The sequence below is a fragment of the Strongylocentrotus purpuratus genome, unplaced genomic scaffold (genome assembly GCF_000002235.5).
Source record: "Strongylocentrotus purpuratus isolate Spur 01 unplaced genomic scaffold, Spur_5.0 spur5_scaffold_14, whole genome shotgun sequence".
Taxonomy (NCBI): domain Eukaryota; kingdom Metazoa; phylum Echinodermata; class Echinoidea; order Camarodonta; family Strongylocentrotidae; genus Strongylocentrotus; species Strongylocentrotus purpuratus.
The window spans coordinates 30,933,967-30,960,703 of NW_022145599.1; the positions used below are offsets into that span (position 1 = coordinate 30,933,967).

Consider the following 26,737-nt stretch of genomic DNA (forward strand, 5'->3'; position numbering starts at 1 on the left):
CAGATAGGGGGTGCTTTCAAAAAGAGGGAACGAGCATATGCGTACCCTAAATAACACTGAATGGGGGGGGGGGGATGAAGATAATGATAATTATGATGATATTAAGCGTTGCCATAGAGTAATTGCCCTTGGAGGCGATTTTTCTAGGGGTTAATTATCAGGAGGGGGGGGGGTAATTGTCTTTTTATGGGGTTGTAATTGTCCAGGGATGATTGTCCAGGGGTAATCGTCCTGAGTAAAGAAAAAGAAATCTGTTCGAAGTTGAAAAGACAAACTTGCAGACTCGATTTCGCGTGAAATCGCTTAGCTCTAGCGCCAGCTAGTGTCCGAAAACGTTAAGTTGCTTTGACAACCACACGCTAAAATGGCAACTGAACGACCCGAATCCATGTACGAAAATACCAGATTAAATCTCCTCGAAGTCATAGAGGAGAGAAACCGTGCCCTTAACAAGGTGAGAATATAAAAAGGAATGCAATGATACTATCCCATGTTGAAAATGTATGACATGGTTGAAAAAAATCGACTCAGTTATTCTCGGTCGATCGTGTAGCAGATTTTAATGGACCTTCCTCGCTTGAGCTCCGGGTGGGAAATGTTTGAAAGTTGAGGGTCAATCAGCTGATTGGGAATTAATTGGGCAGCCCACTTTCTCGGGTGCATTTTAATTTCCGTCGATGGGTTTAAAATTCTGAAATTAAATTTTATGTAGGTAATAAAGAAAAGATTAGCTTGATCCTAAATAGATCTAGAGTCTCTAGGTCTAGATTTAGACTAGACAGCAATAACCATCTGATTTGGGTCATTTCTTTAATAAAACTGACATTTGTTGTCATTCCCCAATACAGATGGCAACCCAGAGATCTCGTACCGTGGGGGTAGCTATAGCCAACAATGGCAGCTTTTTGTGTCAAAACATTTTCTCCCCGATTTTCTTTATTTAGATCTAATTTTCTGATTTCTAAATCAGATGTAAATTAGGTCGGTATGTCATTTGTCCTAATTACAGTTATCAAAATTTGATAACTTAATATTAAATGTATAATTTACGGACTTACTTATATGAATTATCCAATTTGTATTTCCGAACTGTGAAACGGTACGTTTATGCATTCGAAATATTACCCGGCGGCCGATATATTTCCGGGTCCACCTACCTAAACATAGCCAAATGGCCAATCAGAGCACTCGTTTCGTGGGAGTTCGTTGGTCAAGCTGGGCCGACTCGTACGTAGCTACGGTAGCTATTGGACGTTCGAAAAGAAAAAATGAATATTCATCAACTAAAACCAAGACGGATAATGTTGACGACGAGACTTTCTCGGATTAATCATTAATTTAGGATCTAAATGAGCAAGCTATCGTAAGTCAAATAAGCTATATATATGTTATTTTTAATTAGACTCTAAATTATTGTCATATTGCAGCATGTATGAGGATGTAAAGAGTGAAAATCTCGTTGCATATCTCATTCATCGCGGTCCGGTCGAACCGAACCATTTGTTCCGTACAGTGCCTCACAGAAAGAGGTCCCCAGACTTCAGTCTCTGTAATCGGAGGTCTAGTGGAGCCAGACGTAGTCTCAGTGGAACAACCGACGATTAGAGAGACTGAAGTTTTCGGTCTAGATTTAGACTAGACCCTATGCCATGGATGAATGAAATTGACTGACTCACTGAGAGAAAACGAATAGATCTACATCATGATCTAGGCCTAGAGGCTAGATCTAGATCTAGAATTGGTTTGTATCTTTTCGACATTGGATTTTGAGTGTAATTGGTGTCGTTTGTCTGTTGTTGAGTGAGCAATAGTTAAATTGCGATGCTTGCTAGTGTGGTTCCTCCGCTCCATATTGTTGGGCAAGTGTTGAAGATTCATATCTTCTTTCCACTTCCATTGACAACCCCCCCCCCCCATCCTAATTCAGGAAATAATTACACTTACGCTGCACCTGTCTCCCTGATGATGGCCTAGACACAGGCCTGTATCAATACGCCATTAATAATTCCTTGTCAAAGGACGAGTCATTATGATCCAACCTGTATCTTCTATACCAGTAGGCAGAGAAGTTTTATGTTCAAGGTAACTCGTAATATTCAGTGCATGAAATACACTAGCCTTCTGAATACACTATCCTTGATATATATAGGAGTACATGGAAATATAGGGCATACTGTGTCTTTCAGGTTTAGCATAATAGTTTTTAAATCAGATATGCATTGGAATGGTATACAAATTATGTAAGAATGGATTATTATCAAAAGAAGAAGGAGAAGCGAATGAGGAAGAAGAAAAGATGAACTGATCACTACATTTATATATTGCTGTACACAAGCAAAAAATTCAATATTCTTTATTTTTTTACAAGTAAAGTTGATTGGATCCCCCTTTTCCTCCCCCCTTTCCTCCCCCCTCCCCCTAACAAAAATGAAATGATTCAATGAAATAGTTTCATCCAGATTATATATTCAGTTAGACATTTAATTGGGAAGTTATTGTTTTGGGATATAAGTCAATGGCATACTTTTTTATTTGGAGCAGGGAGGAGGGGAGGGGGGGGGGTGAGGGGGGGGGGATTGATCCCCATTTAAAAAAATCCTGGAGCCACCCCTACAAAGTAAGGTCTTACTTACATGTAAATCAGAATTATGTATGATTTTTTTAAAGGGAAAAATTAGAACATTTCCAGCCACTAATAGGGCCAAACCATTCTACTTCCCCACTGTAACAATATTCAGTTTGCTTGCATTATAAATGCCATTTATACTGCATGCTTCAATCTGGATTGAAAGACAAAATACACAATAAAATAGACTTTTGGGAAAACACAAGTTGAGATGAATTGAAAATCCTTTGAATTTAATTGAATTGAATTGAATTGATTTTATTGTCCACTAAAATAGAAATTTGTTGTTCACTGATTCAGGTGTATATTACAATGTACACAATCATTAAAATTATAAAACATAATAACAACATAACATCAATGGTGTTACATCCAACAATACGAGCGACGTCCCACATCCAGGCACCTCACAATTCAAACTTAAACAAGCGCATAGCCAGGATTTCATTTTTGGGGGGCGGTAGTGAGCACGCAAAGCGTGCGAATCACTTAAAGAGCGCGCGTAGCGCGCTCCCTAGGGGGGTGGGTGCAGGGAGGGGGGAGTTTTGAAAGAAGACGATTCGTTGTACCTTTCTCGACCCTTAATCCTTATCTCTATTCAGTCCCCCTCCGTGCATTGCACGGAAGTTTTGACGTTTCATTAATTTATTAGAGAAAAAAGACGATTCGATGTACCGTTCTTGACTCTTAATCCTTATCTGAATTCAGTTTCCTCCCATCACGCGCAAGCGCGGAAATTTTTGAAGTTTCATTAAACTATTAGAGAAAGAAGACAACTCGAAGAACCATTCTCGACTCTTAATCTTTATCTGAGTTCAGTTTCCTCCCCTCACGCGCAAGCGCGGAAACTTTTGAAGTTTTATTAAATTATTAGAGCAAGAAGACGATTTGTTGTACCGTTCTCGACTCCTTTTCCCTTTTTCTTTCTACGTCCTCTTACTTTTTTTCTTCTCTTTCTCTCTCTTTTTTTTTTGGCCGGCGTTTTTTTTTTGGGGGGGGCAACCGCCCCCACCGCCCCCCTGGCTACGCGCCTGAACTTGAATTGGGAACACTGAAATAGTCAATATTGTTCAATATTTTGATAATTTAATGTACAACTCTATCGTTAGTGTGATTTTTTTTTTTTTAGAGAGAAATGGAACATAAGAAAAGTGATTGTCATCTCAATTTGCTGAGTAAAATAAACAGTTCCCTGTGAAATATTTACACATGTGAAGAAAAAAAAAGCTTTCAAACTAATGTTTGCACTTCATGTACAAAAGAAAAGATAAAACATTTTGATTGTGAAAATGTGCAAATACTGTAGGAATGAAAAGAATAATCAATATTTTAGTGCATGACCTCACAGGGAGAAGATGTAAAGTTACATGTAGGTGTCACTGTCATTGTTAGCATCTCTGTGGGAAATTCCTGGATGAACAGTCTTGTTTGTATGGTTGCTATGGGAACCAGATGAAATCAGCTGCCTATGGGAGATGTATTTGTAGATGTCACCTGCATTTGAGCTATATGATAGGAATAATTAATTGAAGGCTTTTGAAATATTAAGCCTCTTTATTAGTAATATTGACCAGTATCAACCTAGCATGTTTATGATGTACATGTCAATATATATGAGTCAGAAAATTATCATCTGCTTTGTCAAGTCTACCCTGATTGTGGAGCACTTCTCTTCTGAATACTACCCTTCTTGGACAGTCTTTGACAGGATACTAACCTATCTACATGTATATTAATGTATCTCAACTTGAACTTGGTATTCTGTACACTGTTTTCCTCTTAGTTTTCATGGAGATGGAACCACCAGCACTTTCTTTGAATGCTTGTTTCAGCTTGATGGGAGTTGTATCATAATCTTTGATTTGACATCAATTATATTTTTGCGCTTGGAAGCAAGATAGAATTTTTTGTTCTTTCGTGAAGCAGTTCGGTATTGATTTATAATTGAAAAAGATTGATTTGGACAAAGCTGACTTGGAAAATGCCAACTTGAAAAAAGCAGACTTGATAAGGCCGACTTGGAAAAGACCGACTGGAGAAAGGCTGACTTGGAAAAGACTGATGTGGAAAAAAATAGTGATTTAGATTGACCTAAATCAGGCTATATACCAATCAAATCTATCAAAGTATTGTTTGTCATGGCAACGAGTCAGAACAGTGGAAAGCCGACGACCCAGCCTCAGTACCGATGGGTTGACCCAACCGAGGTGTTGACACGACCCAGGCACAGTGTTCTAGATTCGATCCTCGGAAAGATTCGTAAAGTGGACCCTGATCGGGTACTGCACTCTATTTAGAATTGCATATTAAAGTATTTGATTATATTTGATGGACAGATATGTTTTCAAGTTACTGCATGTTATTGAGTAGTGTGATACAGTGTATGGTTTTTTTTATATAAGAATATATATGTAAACTTGTTTAGTTTAAAATTATGTTTTGTTTTGTTGATTTTTTTTAATTTTTTTTTTTGGGGGGTGGGGGTTTCTTTCTTTGCCTATAATTTAGTACAAGCGAGATTTCAATAAAGTGATTTCATGTACAGGTATAATTGATTTGTTTAATCTTCCTTTTTTTTTAAAGCTCTTTTTACAGCTTTCCAGAACTAAATTTACTTTGTCACAGATGTGTAATATACATATATGCAATTATTCATTTGAAGCTAAAAGACCAGCATTGCAACAAATGTTTGCACATTTTTAATACATATCAGAGGCTGTTTTCAGCAGGCCAACTATACCAAGCCTCCCCTCCCCCCTCATTTCAGTTGTGTAAGATCATACAGTTTATCCTCGATCTTTGAATGCTCTCACCTGATTCACTCACACATATAACCCTCTGCATTCACAACTCTCATTTACAATGTGTAGAATGATTTATGCAAAGGCGTGTCGTTCTTGCATTTTAAGAAGAGATTTTAAAATCTCAAACCACAGTTTTCTGATCTTTTGATTTTAACATCATTTTGATGGAGATGGATATTGGTTTATTCATCATCAAATGGGATAAAGTGGAAATTTCATGAAATTATTTTAGTAAATAATGATATGCTCACTATTCTTTTTTGTTCTTGCCTTACAGAAATCCCTTCTTCACAGACTGGTATATGTAGCAAAACTTACTGATTCATTGCAAGACAAGAGGGATTTAGGAGGTAAGAAACTAGTACAGTCTCTCCCATTTAATGGTTCATAGTTCAAAATGACTTTACTAAAAAATTCTTACTTATTCCTAAATCATATTAATCGGAGTAGGAAAAGGCATTCTTATAACCTAAATTAAAATATTTTTGTTCTGTCAAATCATCACTATTTCTTGGACAAATAAATTTGTTCAAATACAATAGGTTTATTTACAGTTCAAATGCTAGCTCATACATCAAGGTACTTATATTGTTCAATTAATTCTGACATGTATAGTTGTTTAAAGGGGATGCACTAACACCATACTGTACATGATTCAGTTGCTAGCAATTGTGTTATTTTGTTTTGCTTGTTTCCAATCTTGTTTGAAATCTATTTACAAAAGTAATACAGAATGAAACTAGATGGAATTTTGACTGCGCGCAGTCGAAAATGATGCCTCCGCCATAGAGCAATTTAAACAAGTTTGGAGTTTGAATCTCCAGTGGTTCTTGAGATATCATGATAACAATCTCAATGTATGGAATTTCATAAGTTGACCTCTGTGACCCTTGACCTTTGACCTACGTGCTCCAAAATCTAATCAGATCGTCTTCCTATGGTGATACATACTATCCTTAAGTTTGAAGTTTTTACATCTCCAGTGGTTCTTGAGATATCATGATAACAATCTCAATGTATGGAATTTCATAAGTTGACCTCTATGACCCTTGACCTTTGACCTACGTGCTCCAAAATGTAATCAGATTGTTTTCCTATAGGGATACACACTATCACTAAGTTTGAAGTTTAAATCTCCAGTGGTTCTTGAGATATCATGATAACAATCTCAATGTATGGAATTTCATAAGTTGACCTCTGTGACCCTTGACCTTTGACATACGTGCTCCAAAATCTAATCAGATCGTCTTCCTATGGTGATACATACTATCCTTAAGTTTGAAGTTTAAATCTCAAATGGTTCTTGAGATATCGCGCTAACAAACTCAATACAAGGAATTTCATAAGTTGACCTCTGTGACCTGTGACCTTTGACCTACGTACTCCAAAATCTAATCAGATCGTCTTCCTATGGTGATAAATACTATTCCCGAGTCTTAAGTTTAAATCTTAAATGGTTCTTGAGATATTGTGATAACGGTCAAACGGGACGGACGTACGGACGGACGTACGGACGTACGGACGGACAACCCGAAAACATGATGCCTCCGGCACCACCTTCGGTGGCGGAGGCATAAAAACAGTCTATTGATGGCATCTCCAGACTTTATTTGTTTATTTGTTCATTGTTCATTGTGCTTTTAATATGTGAATGATCTTATCAGTTAATTGTTACTTAATTAATTTACATGTTTATGAATATCACTTTTTCTATTATTTGGTTTATTTTCCTGTTTTTTTTTCCCACCAGCTCATTATGAAAAACAGTTCAAGAATTGGCAGAATCACTTCCAAGGTGAAGGGGCAACGGGAATGTTGTTGGTCTACCCCAATCACTTTGTTCATCTTGTCGAGGTGGGTGTGTCTCTTATTAAAGGTCTACCAATCACAAAATAATATTTTGTTCTGTTTGTAAAGGGTTCCATGTCACAGTTGCAGTTGTTATTGAAAACAATGAATATAACGCTGTTGGTATTTAACTTTCATTATCATTTTCTTTATCGTTATTGTTACATTCATTATCGTTTATTATCACCATCATCTTCATCCTAGTTAATATTATAATCTTTACTGGCACGATTATCATCATCATTATTACTATTACCGGTACTATTATTATAATCATCATCATCATCATCATTATAATCTATCCTTACCATTATCATCATCATTATTAAAACAATTCAATTTTTTCGGTTTTATTAAAAATATACCAAATAAAAAGTTGTATTTAATGCAAACAGTAGATTATAAAATTCAGTAAGTAGGAAAAATATCATGAAAAAAATACAATTGTAAATGATAAAATGGTATGTTAATATAAATACTACATTATAATGATATTGATTAAATTTGATAGTTGATATATTTAATGTGAAGGATAAGCTTACTATATATTTGAAGAAAATCATTATCATCTTTGTCATTTTCATCATCATTATTATCCTCAGTATCATTATCATCATCATCATCACCTTCATCATTAGTAATAATAGTAGTATGTTATAGTAGTTAAGTATTACTGTTAGTATTCTTATTGATAGAACGAAAGCAAACTGTTAGTATCCAATTCAAAACTTGTCTCAAGACACATTTATTCAAGATTGCTTTTGATGATTACCTAACTTACTCTGTATATTTCATATGTATTGTAATTTGTAGGTTTATTTGCACTTTTTTGTTTTGTTTAATATGTAATTGTTTATCATTGTATTTTGTTTGTTATAGGGCTTAGAGACGAATCTGTGGTAGCCCTAGCACCGTTTTGATTATTATTATTATTATTAAAATTGATAATTTTTCTTTCACTTATCAGTCCTCAAGCGAGATGCTGATGGCCCTAGTGCGTGACCTGCGTGACCTGATCCAGGAGAATCACTTGGTGGAGCAGAGTAAGATCCTGGTGGTCTCCAGCAACGTTCCGACCAGGCTCTTCTCCCAGTGGAGCTTCAGGGTGCTCAACCTCCCGGCCTCCAGGCTCCAGGAGTATGAGACAACCGAGCCCATCGAGAAACTGGTCAGTCATGGAATTTTATTATGATGGAGTTGAATTTAAAGGGATTGGTACATAGCTTTGTCTCAGATTCTGAAACAAAATCCTGGATCTAGCTCATGCTGCAATGATAGTTATAAACCTTTAGGTCAGTCAGGAACCCCATGACTTTTACAAGACGATTGCCCGTCTAATTATCAAGATATTTATGATTGGAAATCGAAATCAAATTTTGCGTTTTTTGGGCTTCAATATTACACCATATCAAAGACACTGCATGATAACATGTAGGGCCATGCATCTCTGATTTAACATTGTTAAACGATGCCTTTAATGCGAGACTGCAATTGTAGCTATTTGAGCTCTCTATACAGCCAACAATGCCTAAGTGGTACCTGTTCATCCCCCATGGTCCCCTTTTTCTTATGGAATTCCTTAAAATGCTGTGAGCGTCGAAATTGGCAGCCTAGCATAGCCGGGTAATGTTGGAGCGCCTTGAGGACCTTGCAAGGTCGATACCTGCGCTATATAAGAATCCAATATTATTATTATTTTTTTATTATTATGTCACTTGAGAGCCGATTAGATGAGATAACCACCTGCCAGTGACCTTGCAGGGAGGTCCAATCCCTCTGGGCTGAACTAGTGGAGATAGGCTTTAAAAAGGAATCTGCATTATAATTCTTTACTTGTCTTTGTCGATTAATGGAACAGATACAGGAGTGCCAAGCTTGACCTTTGGCACATACAGTACACTGGCCATATATGATATACTTGTACTCCAAATAATGTATGGCAGACTAGGTTATTAATCCATGACAAATCGTCGCGGGTTTTACGTACCGACGTAATGGCACGCGCAGACCGAAAATAGAAATCCAAGAAAACCGCGTTTGAACTTTTCAGTCATCGTTTTCTGTGTCTTACCTTTATCCAGTTAAGAACATTTTAATAGAGTAATGAAAGTGGAAGTTGCCCTTGCTTTTCGTTTTTAAATTGTGATGTATATTCTTGAAATACGTGAAATTTCTTACTCGAAACATACTGCGTCGGTTCGTAAGACCCATCTTTTAATGCATTTTCATAGGCTTTGTAGCTAAGCAAGTTACGTGTATCACGAACCGTACATAGTACACACTGCGCCGGTTCGGAAGACCCAACAATATTGCACGCGCATGTTACTGTGTGTTGTATGTAATTAAGCGCAGGTATAACGAACTGACGTAATCTTTACTGCGTCGGTTCGTAAATCCCATCCCTGTACGCGCATCATGTTTTCCTTTATAGTGCATGTTGGGTATTACGAACTGACGCTTATCGTATGCGCGTCGGTTCGTAAAACCCAATAACGCGACTTCACGATGTTTCGGGTATTCTCGAAGCGTAGTTCTGAGAATTTCTTGAAATATATATATTTTTTAAATCATAAATTTTGCAATTTGGTAGAGTTTTCATAGTACTTTCATTTTATAACAGAAAGTCAATATCGAAAAATTGGGCCAAAATTACGTATTACGTTGGTTCGTAAAACCCGCGACGAAATATGGAATAAAAAAGGCCCTGTATACATCTCTTATATTTCCAATTTTGAGATATCATCAGACTTTAAACATTGATAAATACTATAATAACTCTCACCCATGTAACACATCAAGTGATAAGTAATTGCTCATTTCCCTCAAATGCTGAATTTCCCCTGCTTTGAGTGCAAACGCTACATTTTTTCTATGATCTATCCACCTAGAAAATTGATCATTTTGCGGAAACACTATAATGAACCTTCAAAATCTTTCTTTCTTCAGGCCCCAGAGTGTCTTGCCCTAATGCTGAAGCTTGGATCCTATCTGAGCAAACAACCCAAAGTAAGTTCTCAATTTCATTAGCTTTTTTGATGAATGAATTTTTGATCTGTTTTGAGTACCACAAGTTTTCATGCATACATATAAATGACCATATAATGTCTGCCAGGGCATCATTTAACGAAACAGTCATAAGTACAAGTTCACGGACATCCTATGAAAGTTTGTGTTCAATAAAACACATGCTTTTCAATGGGATGTTGCTGAATTTGTACTAATGAAGGTTTCATGAAACGCTATACCCACATTGATATCTATATGTAAATTTAAACTCTCCCTATCATTTATATCTCTCTGAATCCCAATGCTTGTGGCATTTTATTTATTTGATTTGGAAATTAGCCAATTATCTGGGAAGGCTACTTCCTGTGTAATTGCCTGTGCATATATATATGATAGAATACTGAGATTAATCTTTTCTCTTGATGTATTTAATTTATTTCCCAATTTCATATTTTTTATGTAAATTCCCTTACCTTTTAGATTTCTTAAATCTACAGTCCCGGCCATTATAAAAAAGCATGAATTATATGAAATTAGAATCAAGTTTGCAATAACATTTCCAAGAAGGCTTTGTATTGCTATGGTCCCAAATGAGAAAGAGGTTTAAGAAAAGTGCTCTTAAAATTGTCCCATTCTCATTAGCATGAAAACCAACCACAAAGAACATTGTGAATGTCTGTTCAAACTGGGAATTCCAGCCGGGACAAGGGCACAACTAAAAAGAAATTAGTTAAAACGGAATTCCCAGGTGCTGTTTCCACTGAGATCTCTTGGCATCTTGCCAAGTGAGTAGAGCTAACTTACATAAATTTTGGGTTAAATGTGGCCTGGAAGCGCGCTTGATTTTATTAGCACGACGAGTGCTTCAGTCATCCGTAAAGCAACCTGGGTAAGGTGCCGTAGGGGACGTTTCTTTCTGAGGTATCTTTGGGATTCATAGGAGAGGAAGATGAAGATGGATGGAAGATTGTTAGTGTGTGGATGAAATAAGATAGGAGAAGATGATCAAAATAAGTGCTGAAGATTTTTAGATAGGGAGGAATAGGAGGATAGTACATGAACATTTTGTGGACTCTTTGATGGTGGTGAGGGAAGTGGACTGGGTTATGAGGAAAAGGTAAACACATTTATGGATGAATGTGGGTAAGGGGTTGTCACACGCTTGATGTTAGATTTCAAAGTGTAAGAGAGAGAGAGAGATAGAGAGAGAGAGAGAAAGAAAGAAAGAAAGAAAGAAAGAAAAAGAGTCCACCCCACCTATACATACACTCATGTATATATACATATGAGAGATGTGATGAGGAACAAAAAGAAAAAAAAGAATAATGAAAAGAGAACAAGACAGAAAGAAAAGAAAAGATAATTCACAGGGGAACGAGAAGCGATTTCCTTTACCAATCATGGTGAATGTCAAGGCGAAAATCATCCAACAACGATGGAAAACGCAATAAAAACCAACAACAACAAAAGAAGATGAGGTGCAAAAGAATGAATCTTCAGAATGTGAACAGAAGTTTTAATGACTTTTTTTTAAATCCATGCTCTTCATGAATAATTAGAATCCTAAAGATAAATATATCCAACATGTCTGCTAGAGATTAGCATGAAATGAGCTACTTGAAAACCCTCTCTCAAATGGCAGTTAATAATACACAGAAGGGAAAAGAAGCAATTCCTAACAAAACAAAACAAATGGAAAATATGTAAAAGCTTGTGAGGTAAGATCTCATAATTGGAATGCATTGATACATGCATGCATGAATATTCTTGAATCTATACTCATTAAAAGGATTGGGTATCAAGTATAAACCTTCAGGTAGTCAGGAATCCCATGACGTTTACTAGCCGATCGACCTTATGATTATCAAGATATTTATGATTGGAATTTGAAATTTCAAAAACCGCTTTCCCAATGGTTTTTATTACACTACATTTTATTGGAGAAACATGGTAAAACCGGTCACCCAAAAATTTTTACTTTTTGAAGGCACTTTTTTTAGGGCTTCATTATAACCATGGAGTTACTAGCCATGTTATTACACCATATCACAGATGCTGATAACATGTAGGGCCATGCATATCAGGTTTGGCATTGTTGAATAATGCCTTTAAAGTGGCTGCTTGTGTGGAGAATTTGAGGCAGAGAAGAAAGAGGAATATGTTGATTGTGTAACTGAAAAAAAGAAACTTACAATATGTAACAGACCAAATTTAGTGTGAGGTGGTAGTTGCCCAAACATTAGAAGACTTTGCACCCCCCCCCCTTCCCCTCCCATCGCCTCGCCTCAAACCCCTATCTTTAAACAAATAATGTAAAAAAAAGACTATTGGGACAGGCCCATTTGGAGAAAGATATCAAAGGAATTTAAATTTCAAAGATATCTATGATAAAATAAAAAGGAGAACACGCATGATAAGGTTTTAATTTGATATGAAGTAGATTTAGAGTGATGTTCCAGTTAGGTATGTTTCCATGGAAACAGATCCGTCTGCAGTGCATCATTGAGCTGTTTTAAATGAGTTATGAGTTATGAAGATGTATGAGGATTTGACATTCCAGATGAGATATCCTTGTTGCTCTGTTCTCCATATGAATGCTACTGCAAAGTTTCTTTTGAAGAAATTCTGTTTTTTAGTGGGGTTTTCCCTAATTATCATTTAGATGATTTAATGTAAATATAATTAGGTTTTGGATTTTTGTTTTTAATGCTCTGTACATTGGAGGTTGTCTGAATAGTGATATTCTGAAAACTTTAAGTTCCTGCAGTTCATGTCATTGACAGGTTTATTAATAACAAAATCACGAATAGGTGTTGTATTTGTTTTTATTCCCTACACAAATATATGTTGTGCATGCTCCTATGAAAGACCTTCCCACTAGCTCTGCAACTTGAATGACAACTGGCTGATTTATTGAGGTTACTATTCAATTTTAACTTAGGAAAACCGTTGAAGTGCTTGAATCATGGCTTAATGGAGTATATTGCAGGTTGAAAGCTCAAAGGGCAGTAACAGTGTATTGACATAATGAGTTAATGCCCTTGAGGCTCCAAACAGACGATATGTAAAAATAACAGGCAAAAAGATCAGTTTTTTTAGGTATGTTGAAAAGAATTTTTTTCCCTTCTGTAATTTTTTTCTTTCTTTTCCAAGAAAGTGCATTTCTTGGTGTTTCTTTTGTTTACGGTAGAATCATTTCTGATTACTAAAGGGATAGTAATGCTATTTTTTATAAAAACACTTGGGGAGTAGGGTAAATGCTAAAACCAACCCACCTCAATCTTCTTACAGATGAATGTTTCACTTGATTATATTATTTATCTTGTTGTTCCAAACTATTTTGAATGAAATTCCATCACAATCCCAAAAATGCTAAACAGAACATAAAACCTTTGGATAGAATTTTATTTGTTATAACTATATGTAGACCTTGGAATAATATTCAAATATTCAGACTTTTTGAATAGCCCACCAATCTGAACACGAGTGCCACATTTTCCTCTATTCGATTATTTCACCTGATAATAAATGGTGACTGTAACACACCCGGTGCATAGGCTCTAGCTAGAGTTATCTGTAGCTTAGCATTAAGTGGGTTAAGTAGCATCAACAATATCGCCCCTGGTATTTTCAGCCAATGAATTCAACAAGTACATACGTAGGTAATTGAAGGACCCTAGCTGGTCTGGGAGCTCTTAGACAACCCACTCCTGGTGTCCCCCTAATGAGCATACTCACCCGACATGTTGTGGACAAATTAATGAGGCTAACCATGTAAAATGCACTCAGGAAGTGTACGAACAGCTCAATTCCAAAACGGACTAAATCCAATTTTGACATAAATTGATGTTTTAGATGAATATGCGGATCTGACAAACAGGAATGAAATGCACTACATATGTATCTTTCCTTCTTTTGTCTACTTTTCCACTTCAGTTGACTACTTTTCCACTTTAATTGACTCTTTCAAAAAAGGACTTAAAGACACACCTCTTCAATAATTGAATGTTTATTTCCTATTCTTTTTCCTTGTTGTGTTGTTTGTCATTAACATTAATTTGTCCTGTACAGCACATTTTATTGGATTTTTTTGCTATATACAAACTGAAAAATCAATTATATTTATGTTTAGCATTTTGCATTTAATCAAAAGCACTAATGTCTTTTTTGTTGTTGATAGACAGTTAAGTTTTATTATACATTATATTTCAATATAAGGGTGCTCAATAGAAATCTGTTTCATTCCAAAAGGTGTTAAATCCTTCATAACAAAATTGTCAAATTTATGAATTCAGTAGAAATGATGCAGTTGTAGACAGTCTTAGATGCTTAGTGCAATCTTTTGATGGATTTCAACATATTAACTGTCCAAAAGCATTATTTTGGAGAAAAAAATGCATCTTTTCTTGAAAATAAATGTTAATAAACAATTACTACTAGAATTGATTTGGATAAAAATGTTCTTCCTCAAAATAATTTAAGGCAAGAGCCCTACCATATAAAGTTGTAAAATTTCAAAAGGAAGTGATAGCTCATAAAAGGAATCTTTTTGAAAACACTGGAGGTGATATCTTGCAATGTGTTACATACAATATGACTTTTTTCCTTCCATTAGTTCATATTCATTGTTTATTGTCCATCAGTGAAGAAAAAAGAAGCAAAAAATTAATCAAAACAAAAGGACAAAGACTTACGATACATACAAGATATTTCCATCTAAAAGTGAAAAAAAGAAAGAAAAATGACCATTGAGTAGTACGGTCAAACCTGTCTACTAAGGCCATCCAAGAGAAACAGAAAATGTGGCCACTTTAGACAGTTAGCCTTTAAAGAGAGGTGGCCACTAAGGCAGGTTTGACTGTATAGGTGATGTCAGAAAGAAACATACCGGTAAGTGATTGGTCATTTAAAGAGATTTTTTATATTTGGATGAAATAAATTGATAAACGTCATTCGAGACACATTCCGTGGTTGTGCCGTAAAAGTGGATTTAGCACCTTTTAGAAGGAAACTCTTCCTACGTCCAATGATGATCCCAACTGATGGACTGGTCGTGTCACCGTCATTAGGGCTAATCAATTACTGAGAGCTGCATGGAAGCCGAGCTTTCATATGGAATCTGCCTTTATCATTGTATGAGACAGCCACAGTTTTTAGTCTATGCCCTGTTCATCGAGTTTGATCTGACTTAATTTGATTTAATTTGTTTCCATGATCATTATCTTATTAAGATACAGTTACACAAGTCAAATAGCATCAAAAAGAACAATGCAATTACAGTACATCTGTTAACAAATAATTTCCAGAGGTTTTCTTCATATAGGCATTCTGCTGCCTTTGGAACCTGAAACTTGAGATAAACCAATGTGCCAAACAAGTTAGATAATAAATGAGTTTGTCTATGTACACATGTACACCTGCTACTACTACTACTACTACTATACTACACTACTAATACTACTACTACTACTACTTCTACTACTACTACTACTACTACTACTACTACTACTACTACTACTGCGAGCACATTGCCATCTTTTCCTTTTTTTTCACTCAATACTAGTCATAACCTCGGATAAATAAATTCCTAGTTCAATTTGTTCAGGTACAAATTAGAACCCACACTATATTTCCTTTTAAAATGGATATCAAGTAAAAAGACAGGAGAGATCCTGTTATGTACATGGACTCATGGAGTAAACTGAATCTTCCGGTTACTGAAGGCAAAGTACTAATGGGTTTTGGAGTGCTTTTAACTGCATAGGTAGTAGCCCATTTAGAAGCTAATGTCAGATTTAATGGCAGGGAATCTGCCTTTATTTGGGCCATTAATACTCTGGCTATATAAAAGAAAGGTAAACGTGTTCAGTACCTTGTGACAGGCCACAAGGACTGAATTTACAAGCCAACCTATTTGTACATATAGATACATCTTCAGTTCTTCATGTAATGTATTAATGTATTGTTTATTTTTGTTTGTTTGTTTGGTCTCATTTCTGCATTCAAAAAGATACAAATTCAAATTCCAAAAATCTGAACAATAGCAAAAACAATGAATACACTTTTTATAAAAGTTATTGAATAGAAAATCATGTACAATGATATTATATGAAACATACAAATAAGATAAGAAATATATGATAACTATTTTCAGTAAATCAGAGAGGTAATTTAGAACGCAGGAGACCGCCATCGTGAGCGGTAAGGCTGGAGATGGATCGCGGCCTTTAAATTATTTTTTTTTGGACAAATCTCTTGGGAAAACTGAGTGATCAGTCTACTAAGCATCAGTTTCTCTTTTTTTAAATTTCTTAAATGCTCTATCAATATTACCTAATAAAATAAGGAGAGAAGTGAAGAGAAACACACATAGTTATTTGTTAATTATCATGTATAAATAAGGAAATTTTGTTTATTTTATTCTTTGTTGATAGATGAAAGGTTAGATAAACAACCCCAACCATAAGCCTACATGCATGTAGTATGACGTAGGTAATTGCAATACCGATTTCCAAACGAAATTGTCATTCTGATTTTGATTTTGTTTTTATAGTACATCTGTGTGTTTTTAGTGGATGAAACAATCAAAAGTTTTCTATGCAAAGGCAGGAATACAATGATTAGGGAAGGCATAGAAGTGGAGACTTGTCAGAGTAGATTTGGGCGGGGGCTCAATCGTCTGTATAAACAGGGGAGAATTGCCAATTAGCTAGCTAATGACCAAGATTTAAAAGCTACATTACTGCCATTTCAGTCATTTTCTTTTTGATTCCTCATTTATTTATTTTTTGGTTTTGTGTGTTCTTCCATAAGACTTGGAAACGAGTTACCAAAGATAATTATGATGTTACAAAAAAGATACAGCTAACATAAGACAAATAACCACAATTTTTTTTTAATACAACTTTTTAGATCCCATATTTGCTATTTATAACAAGAAGATATTGCCCAGTTAATCTGCCAATTAATTCCAGTATCTCTTGCAGCGATGCTCTGGCATCATCTGGTCATTCTAATGATATATCGTTTCACTGACAGCTTTGTTTTGCTCGTTTTATCCTTTCTCATCTTTCAAATTGGCCAAGCATCCTTGGCCATTTTTTCCAGTATTACTGTCTCCTTGCTTTGGTAATGGTGTCTATTTTGTCGACTAGCATACTAATCATCCACCCATCAAATGCCCTCATCATTATTCTACTGCAGTATTATCTATTAATGGTGTGTTTTCTTGGAAATAAATTCTGTCAGGACTGTTTCACTATCACTCTATTTGACATTTGATATTGTTGAGAAAATGCACAGAAAATTTGTGGACCATCTTCTTTAGATGTGGAACTATTGGAAAGACAAAGATATAAATGAAGTTTTGTTTCTTGCTTGCTTTTTTTTTTTTTTTTTTTTTTTTTTTGGGGGGGGCAATTATTCATTTGCTGTTATCATTTATTTTCCTCATTAATTATCTGCCTGTGTATAGATCTGTCTCTCTGTCTTCCTTTGTCCGTTTGTGTGTGTGTGTATCTCTTTCTCTCTCTCTCTCTCTGATTCTCTTCTCGTTTAACCTTCTATGTTCTGTTGCATCATTGCAAATATATGGAGATTTACTATTGATTTATGATGAGGACACCAATTTAAGCTTTGCTTTTGATGACACCTATTCATATTTATCTGTGATCGTGCATAGTAATAAATAGAGCTAAATCAAGGAAAAGGAGTACCTAGGGGCTTTCAAAAAATTCTCCTTATATTGGAAATATGAACAACTTTTACTTCCACCAATTCAATCTTACCCAAAAATCATATATCAGTGATAGAAAAAAAGTAGTCATGGATACTATGACATGTAACCTACATTTTTGACAGTATGCTCAATCTGAACAAGATACATTTAGCAACTTCATACAACATATATGTACTTGCATGCACATCATCAATGGAGGAAAATAAATTCAAGTAGGTATATGCGGGGGTTTAAAAATTAAGTTTGCCAAAGATTTAGTCTCCAAGGTGTATTTTGTTGCTATTATTTGTTTGATTTTTATTTTGTTAAAGGGAGATTAGATGAGGGAAGGATCATTAAGAATTTCCATTTGATATTGGCTTCAAGTAAAAAGAGTGAAAATATTGATTAAAATATAATTTTTAAAAAGATCTACATAATCTACTAATTTTTCATAATCAAAAAACAAAATCTATTGATTTTTCAACTCTGTGTACTGGTATATAATTAGTCTTTGCTGCCAAGCACCAACTCCATACTGTAAGATAGACATGTCAAAGTATTTTGTGAAAGATTCTTTGAAGTTGTTTTGCAAGAGGCATTAACATTGAAATGCCAAGATATTTTGAAAACAAATGCCATTATAAACATCTACGTATTTAGTTCTGAAATCCACCATTTTCCATGAGATGGATTGACGCAAATAGTCATCCGTACTCCTGCATTTGAATAATAACCCATCTATTTTAGCCATCAAATAGCATCTTCAACATCAATATGCAAAGGAGCTTGATGCTTGGGAATAACCAGACTTTGGGCATTGACGTCAAAAACACAGAAATCTATCCTCCCAAAACACAAATTCATACAGTAGAAAACCTAGGTAACTAATTCTTAAATCCATGTTTGTGAGAACATTTTTTTTAATGTACGACAGTTGGACAAATCCCATTTTGTACTTTGTTGGGCTCAACTGTCGATTAATTATCATCTATAACATCAACATGCAAAGTAGCTTGATGCTTGGGAATAACTAGACTTTGGGCATTGACGTCAAAAGCACAGAAATCTATCCCAAAAAAACAAATCGATTCTAGTAGAAAACCAAGGTAACTAATTCTCAAATCCATGATTTTGAAGAAAAAATTTGAATGTACGACAGTTGGACAAATCCCATTTTGTACTTTGTCAGGCTCAACTGTCAATTAGCTACTCTTGGCTTGCATTTACGTCATTGTGCTGTAATCTTATAGAGAGAACATGACATGTACATGTACGTCCTTCTAAATAGCATCAAAGTGTTCTCTTTATCCGGGGTATGTGAACACATGGTTTCTTTCTTTTATAATTCTGTTGACTGCATTCTACAGTACCTCTGTCCACTGGGAACCTGGGGGGGGGGGGGGGTTCACAAATCCTTTTTTTCAATGACAAATAACAAAAATCAGTGACAAATCTGCAGATAACCAATCAGAAGCAAGGATTTCAGTAGCTTACATGTACAGTATAACACAAATTGTCATTTGTCACTGATGACAAGTTTTGTGAAATGCCTCCCTCCTCCCAAATGGTCCCTGTATTGAAACATATTGGGAATGAAAGAATTCAGGAGCTAGAGGGTTAATAAACCATAGCAGTTCAGAAATTAAGGAATAATGAACTGTGCTGCAGAAAACAGTTCACGCCGAGCAATGTTGTTGCTCATTGGGAAGTATTTGTATTAGAAGTAATAGTAGTAGTAGTAGTAGTAGTAGTAGTAGTAATAATAGTAGTAGTAGTAGTAGTAGTAGTAGTAGTAGTAGTAGTATATTATTAGTAGTAGCAGTAGTAGAAGAAGTAGCAGTAGTAGTAGTAGTAGTAGTAGTAGTAGTAGTAGTAGTGGTAGTAGTAGTAGTAGTAGTAGTAGTAGTATATTATTAGTAGTAGCAGTAGTAGAAGAAGTAGCAGTAGCAGTAGTATAAGTAGTAGTAGTAGTAGTAGTAGTAGTAGTAGTAGTAGTAGTAGTAGAAGTAGTATATTATTAGAAGTAGTAGTAGTAGAAGAAGTAGCAGTAGAGGTAGTAGTAGTAGTAGTAGTAGTAGTAGAAGTAGTAGAAGTAGTAGTAGTAGTATAGTAGTAGTAGTAGTAGTAGTAGTAGTATATTATTAGTAGTAGCAGTAGTAGAAGAAGTAGCAGCAGTAGTAGTAGTAGTAGTAGTAGTAGTAGTAGTAGTAGTAGTAGTAGTAGTACTGGTCATCTTTGCTGTAGTACATAAAGAACTTTACATGATAATACATAGATAAGTATAAAACAATTGGAAGAAAAAAAACCAAGTACATGTTCAGCCCGTATTCCAACAAATATTGAAGATATCAGTGAAGAAATCTATTGGTAGCCATCAATTTCGAATGATCCAGATACATGTACTTCATAAGATTTTTTTATTTTCTCAAAATTGAATTCAGCAACTTGTGAACTAATTTTGTTTTGCTCTTGAATCCAATGCCTAGCAGCCATGTACTTCTAGTAATCATTTTCAATATATGGTTGCTATAGCAACCACAAAGATGGATGAAAGAGATTGTAATTTGTAAGCAAACTCTTCCTTACCTAGCCTGGAGGGAAAAACTCCATATAATTGGGCAATTTTGTCAGTCTTACTGTCATGTCGTATTTATAGAAATGTAGCTTTGTAACCAAGGGCAGAAAATCTGATGTTTTCATCTTCAGGTGCAGTGGAAAAGTGCCATACAAATTAACTTGTGTGAGAGGACAGTCTTATGTCCCATTGTTTGAAAACTCTCTTTTTTAAGAGCCTACATGCCCCCAACCCTACATGTACATGACAACTCCCAGATTTTTGTGCAGCACTGTGAAATATGAAACTTTCACAAATTTTGCGCGTGATTGAGTTTTGCAAAAGTTTTGTGCTGCTCCGATCACATCGCTAGAATTTTTTTTGGTGGTACAGTAAACTGGAATCCATGTCAACTTCTAAGTTAAGGGGTAATTTCAAGAATAAAGAAGAAAAAGGTCTTGATGTACATCATGTATGTATCTCTTACAGAAAGAATTGCTTAATATAACATGTGTTTGCGTGTGTGTGTGTGTGTGTGTGTGTGTGTGGGGGGGGGTTTAATTTGAAGGGGTCAAGGGTCATTCTAAATTTTAAGACTGAGTTATTTGCCCCAAAACCCCCTTTGAAAGCAGTGCAATATTGCTACTCTTCCTTTAGGTTAAAGGTATGCCACACAAATAATCTCCCTGCACCATACTGTATTTAACATGGGATAAATATATCAAAAGCTTTACGATTATTCAACTATTATACCGGTCTTGAAAGAGTTGTCATCAAATTAATCAAGACCGGTATTAAATGGGTAATTTCATAAAGCCACTTTGTTGCACAAAGCTCTCACTCCCTCAATTGTTACCTATTATTTTGTGAAAAAATACATGTGAAAGCTACTGTGCATATTAAATACGATCAACACTTTGATAGAAAAAGAGGATAAATGTTCACCTCTATTTTGTCTTTTGTTCTCGTTTACCGCAGATCACATTAAAGACTGTGATGGATCAGCTCCATGAAAAGGTATCTGACCTACTGATCCCTCAAGGTGAGTTATACTTTAATAACGGTAATACAAAGTTTTGGTATGGGGTCATGAATTTGGTTTAAATGAACATATTGGAAACATATGCGATCCTACAATATTCAGTGATCGTTGTCGTGGTTGAAATCGAGTCTAAAGTGATGAAATTGTAAATTATACACTCTTTTCGTTGTATAGCTCCCTCTCAAGGTCAAGATATTAATTTAGCTATCAAATAATGTTTCTTGACTAAAATTGTTGTATAGCTCCCTCTCAAGGTCAAGATATTAATTTAGCTATCAAATAATGTTTCTTGACTAAAATTGACCGATTGGCTATTCCCGTTTGGAAATTATATATCACAACTACATATTCCGAAATTTTCATGGTCGCAGCTACCGTTGTACGGCCGTAGGCGCTAGTTGAAATTTATCAAAATTCACCGGGAGCACCAGTAAATGTTTATATTCAATTTTTCTCAAAAGCAGAAGTGTTTTAGGGGCTTCCAAATATATCAAAATTGTAAAGAATCACGATCCATCCAATTTTCAAAATTTCCCAAAACTTTGTATTACTTTTAAATAGCTGAAATGAATTACTTTATCACTGCCCATGATTGTACAGTAAAAGTAGCTACAATATAATAGTTGGCATATGATAGAGGCCTGTTTAATATAAACTTCAGTCGATAAAAACTCTTACTCTCAGATTCATCTGCAGTAGATATTAATGGCCGTTAATGCAAAGTATTTAATGACCTTGTATAGGTCAGCATGCTTATATTGACCCACCCTCTTAATGATGACGAGAAATGAGAAAAGAAAAAGAAAAGGAGAAGTGCATGTTCTTTTAAGAAATAAAACAGTAAAGGAGACATTAGTTCATGTTTTTGACAAAATGTAGCTGATAATGCAGCCGTTTTCAGAATAAAATGATTCCCCGAATCCAGGCCCCTCTTTGTCAAGTGCTTATGGATCTGTCTGGAACACTCTGCGCATACAGAATGAATAACTATCCATCATGTCGAGTTCATTCTGTTAGCAACGCATGATGAAATGTTTCTCTTGGGCCGCATAATGACTCAACATGTATCAGTGATGACTTTGCTCTTTGCTTCTGACGGCAGATTTGATCGGTTATCTGCTCTTCACGCCCGACCTTTGCACCCCGGCCGAGTTCCTGAACAGATACGATCAGCCAATGGATGTGGTCTTAGACAATGGTGAGCTTTGTCAAGTTCTTACAATTGATTTTATTTATTGATTTCTATATCACATTTTAAACTTACATATTTTAAACATACATTATGCAGGGGTGATAGTGAGCATCAAAAAAAAAAGTTTTTTTTTTTTCCTCTACCACGCTCCCCTTGAGTAAAAAAAAAAAAAAAGAAGAGAATTTGTGGGGAAAAAATGGCATCGAAGAACATTCCCCCTTTTTGAGTAAAAAACTTGGGAAGAATAGAGAAAATAAGAGTACATCAGGAAAATTGGGGGAAAATCAGGAAGAAAAAAAAATCGGGAAACCGATTTAAATCGGGTAATTATCAGGCCTGATTAATGTCAGTGTGATATAATTTACGTTTCAGAGTACAATACATGATACTCATATTGTATTGACAATACATAGCAGAAAATTACTCATTTTTACAATTAACATGACCTAAGAGAGTTGCAGAGTTAGCATGAAGCTGGGAATGCTTTCAGCCCTCGATTAATAAATCTAGGTGTACGATAACAAAAGTTGAGGAATAAAAAAGAAAAGGACTGAAATGGCAGTACTGTAGCTTTCAAATCATGGTCTTTAGCTAGCTAATTGGCAGCTCTCCCTTGTTCACACAGACAATTTTTTTTTTCTTGTCGACTCACACATACAATTACTGAGCCCGCGCCTAAATCAAATCTGACAAGTCTTCACTTCTATGCCTTCCCTAATCATTGTATTCCTGTGTTTACATGGGGTTTGATTGTTTCATCCATTAAAAACATGCAGATGTACCATAAAAACAAATCAAAATGACAGGTTATATATCATATCATTAATTGTCATATTTTGTTGTCATAAAGTTCAAGCAATAGTCCCCTGCAGTTACAATAGGTTAATGATATTTGTGTGAGCTCATATGAATGCAGTAATCCCAAATCACATACTGATTACATGTATAGATTAACTGTGTTAATGATTTCTTTTTAATTCTCCTAAAGTTATACTTTTTTTAAACAATTGGGCATTCATCCATTTACCTGCCACAGAAAATATTGATATAAAATGCATGAATATTGCCCTTTATCGTGTCATCACATTGTGTTGTGATGTGGGATGAGACGAAAATCAATACAAATGAAGCATCGCAAACGCATAAATTGGTGAATTGTTTGAAATCAAGAATGGTGTTGACGTGCTGAAGAGCACTTATTGTGATTGGTTTTATGGGTTGGGCTTATTGCTGTCAAAACTGCTGTAAACACGCTCAGATGTGGGTATGCTACCTATATTTTGCTCTTTGTCAACAGATAAATTTGTATTCTATAACGCAGGAGTAGATGTTACGCTAATCTTGATTTGTGTCTTTGAATTATACCTAAATCTGTTTGTTTTTTCTCAATTTTTCATTCATCCCGTTCTCTTATACCTCTCTATCTCTCTGTCTCTTATTTGTTCTTTGTCTTCTCTCCATTTCTCTTTTCCTCCTCTCTCTCATTCACACCCTTTCTCCTCTGGACTTTATTGTCTCTCTCTATTTTTCTCCCTCATCCATCTCCCTTTCTCTTCCCTTCTCTATATCCCTTTTCTTTCCCTTCTCTCCACTCTTGCTTCTCTGTCCTGCCCCACTCCCTTCATCTGTGACTTCCCCTTTCTCTTCTCCCTTCTCTCCCCCACTCTCCTCTCTGTCTTTCTCTCATGCCCATTTCCTCATCTTTCATCTCCTTGTCTCCCTCTTTCTTTCTGTGATTCTCTCTCTGGTTTTATCTTTCTTTTTCTTTCTCTCTCCCCTTCTTTCACTCTCTATCTCTTTCTTTTGTCCTGTCATATTCTCTAAAATCAAAATCTCTCCCTCCACATATCCCTTCTCTATCTCTCTCTCTCTCTCTCTCTCTCTCTCTCTTTCTCTCCCCCTCTCTATCTTTTTCCTCTCCTTCCCCATCCCAATCCCATCTTCTCTGTGTCTCTCTCTTTCTTTCTCCATCTTTCTCTCTCTCTTGCTTTCTTTCTCTTTCTCTCTTGCATCTTTCTCTTTCTCTCTACCCCCTCTCTCACCGTCTCTTTCTCTCTTACCATCATATTCTCTCAATCTTCCTTTCTCATACAGAACTTGTGTGGCCTCTCCCAACGAAGAACTTTCCGATCAACTGAATCTCAGGACAGTGCCTTTTAAGTATCATCGGATGATAAGGACAATTAAATCATACTATGAGGAGATGTTTCACAGTGCAGATGGTTCTGTAGTCAATAGCCAAGCTGCACAATGATGTGTCGAAAAAAAGAGTGTCCACATGTTGTCTCAGCTTATAATGATACATTTTCTGGCAGTTGCTACAGTGCCGATCTTGGGAGTGGGGGTGGGGGGGGGGGGGCACTGGACTTATTCAGTAGATGAAATACATGAGAACAGGGTCATTGAGGGGGGGGGGGGGGGGGGTTGTATCCTCTCATTTCCACTTTGTCTTTGCCCTCCCTTTTTTATTATCTCTCTCTCTCTCTCTCTCTCTCTCTCTCTCTCTCTCGCTCACTCTCTTCCCCCCTTTTGTTCTCATTAATTTATATGCTACTGGGTAATTATATTTTGTTCTGAACAGTATGAGATATTTTTCGGATTTTTTCAAAAATGTAATTCAAGAGGTAAACTGCATAGTGTATACGCTTGATAGTCCGAGTCTTATTGGTCCAATTAAAGTCGATGCTAACCCTTGTGAGATGTAGGTCCAAATTGACTAGAAACTCATACCATCCTTGTGGACTGGACTGGACTGATTGAAATTTAACCCCTACCCTGTTAGGAGATGTAGAACCAGTTGGAGGTTAAAACATTGAAACTTTGTTGTTTATAGACTCAATTTCCCCCACCTTCTCAATCATTTGTCAGGACAGTGTTTCACAAAACCCCCATAAGGACAAGTTCACCAACATCCCATTAAAACACTTGTCCTAAAATTAACCTTATGTTTCAAGGGATCTCATGGAATGATGCCCTGATTTTTTGCTTAATTGTACCAAAAGCAACATATTTTGGGCTGGAGTTTACCTTGATGAAATAAACTAAAGTAGATGTAATACTGTAGGGAGATCGTCCCTATGATGTCTAAACTCTGATATTTTTCTGTGTCTCATCCCTCCTACTTGCAGCAATTCAATATTTTATCCCTATTACTGGTACATATTATTTAACTTGTGTATATATTGTAAATAAGAATGTACATGTAAATATATCTTTTCAGTGCAAAATCTCATTCTGATATGTTTATGTCAACTGAGTATTTAAATGTAATAGACTAATAAAGTTTATATTCATCCTAGATTATTAGTGTTGTTTCATTATTTGATATATTGTACAGTGTGAATACACCTTCAGATGCTGGTGTTTGCCCATATTAAATTGTGAATATTTTCTATTTTTATTAAAATGCTTAGAAAAAGGAGAGTTTGCATCAGACTGATCATCTTCAATGAGTTAAACATTAATGCATGTACATATTACATCCAACTGAATCTTACGTACAACATGAATGCAAATTCCTTTAAAAAGAAACAAACACAAACACACACAAAAACAAAACAAAAAACAACACAAGGTATTAAACACAAGCCAAGGGCATCACCTTTTGCAGGGTGCAAACATTTCAATGACCTATTACTATTACGGAAGGGTGTTAAATTGTTCCATTTACCTGATAGTTTGTGCTCTGCTGGCTCTCAACAGATCATGTATCGTCATATTTTTGGATAAATTTCATTATTTTGTTTTCTTTTCTATAATAGAACCATCTTTATTCAATATTGCTCTCAACTTTGCAAAAACATAACATAACATAAATATATATTTTCATACATAATATAAACAGTAGAATGCACAAATATATATATGATATGCACGACCTGATAACAAAATAATAACAAAATACTATTTGTAAATGGGGCAGCTCATGTAAATCCTTGGTTGCTC

General features: G+C 35.5%; 1 protein-coding gene across 1 annotated transcript; it reads left to right on the forward strand.

The window, feature by feature from the left end:
• Positions 1–339: 339 nt before the first annotated feature.
• On the forward strand, positions 340–25,131 carry LOC579291 (testis-expressed protein 47). The gene is made up of 8 exons (XM_030984719.1): positions 340–454; positions 5,708–5,780; positions 7,181–7,284; positions 8,246–8,446; positions 10,225–10,284; positions 21,537–21,600; positions 22,703–22,798; positions 24,887–25,131. The coding sequence occupies exons 1-8, from the start codon at positions 365–367 to the stop codon at positions 24,928–24,930; spliced, it is 732 nt and encodes a 243-aa protein (XP_030840579.1). The 5' UTR covers positions 340–364; the 3' UTR covers positions 24,931–25,131.
• The last annotated feature ends 1,606 nt before the right edge of the window (positions 25,132–26,737 follow it).

What these genes read in the sequence shown, in the direction of transcription:
- LOC579291 (XM_030984719.1), top strand. Translation starts at nt 365, where the DNA reads ATGGCAACTGAACGACCCGAATCCATGTACGAAAATACCAGATTAAAT. An exon ending in ACTTTGTTCATCTTGTCGAG is followed by an intron (nt 7,285 to 8,245) that starts GTGGGTGTGTCT and finishes TTCACTTATCAG; the next exon opens with TCCTCAAGCGAGATGCTGAT. An exon ending in TGACCTACTGATCCCTCAAG is followed by an intron (nt 21,601 to 22,702) that starts GTGAGTTATACT and finishes TTCTGACGGCAG; the next exon opens with ATTTGATCGGTTATCTGCTC.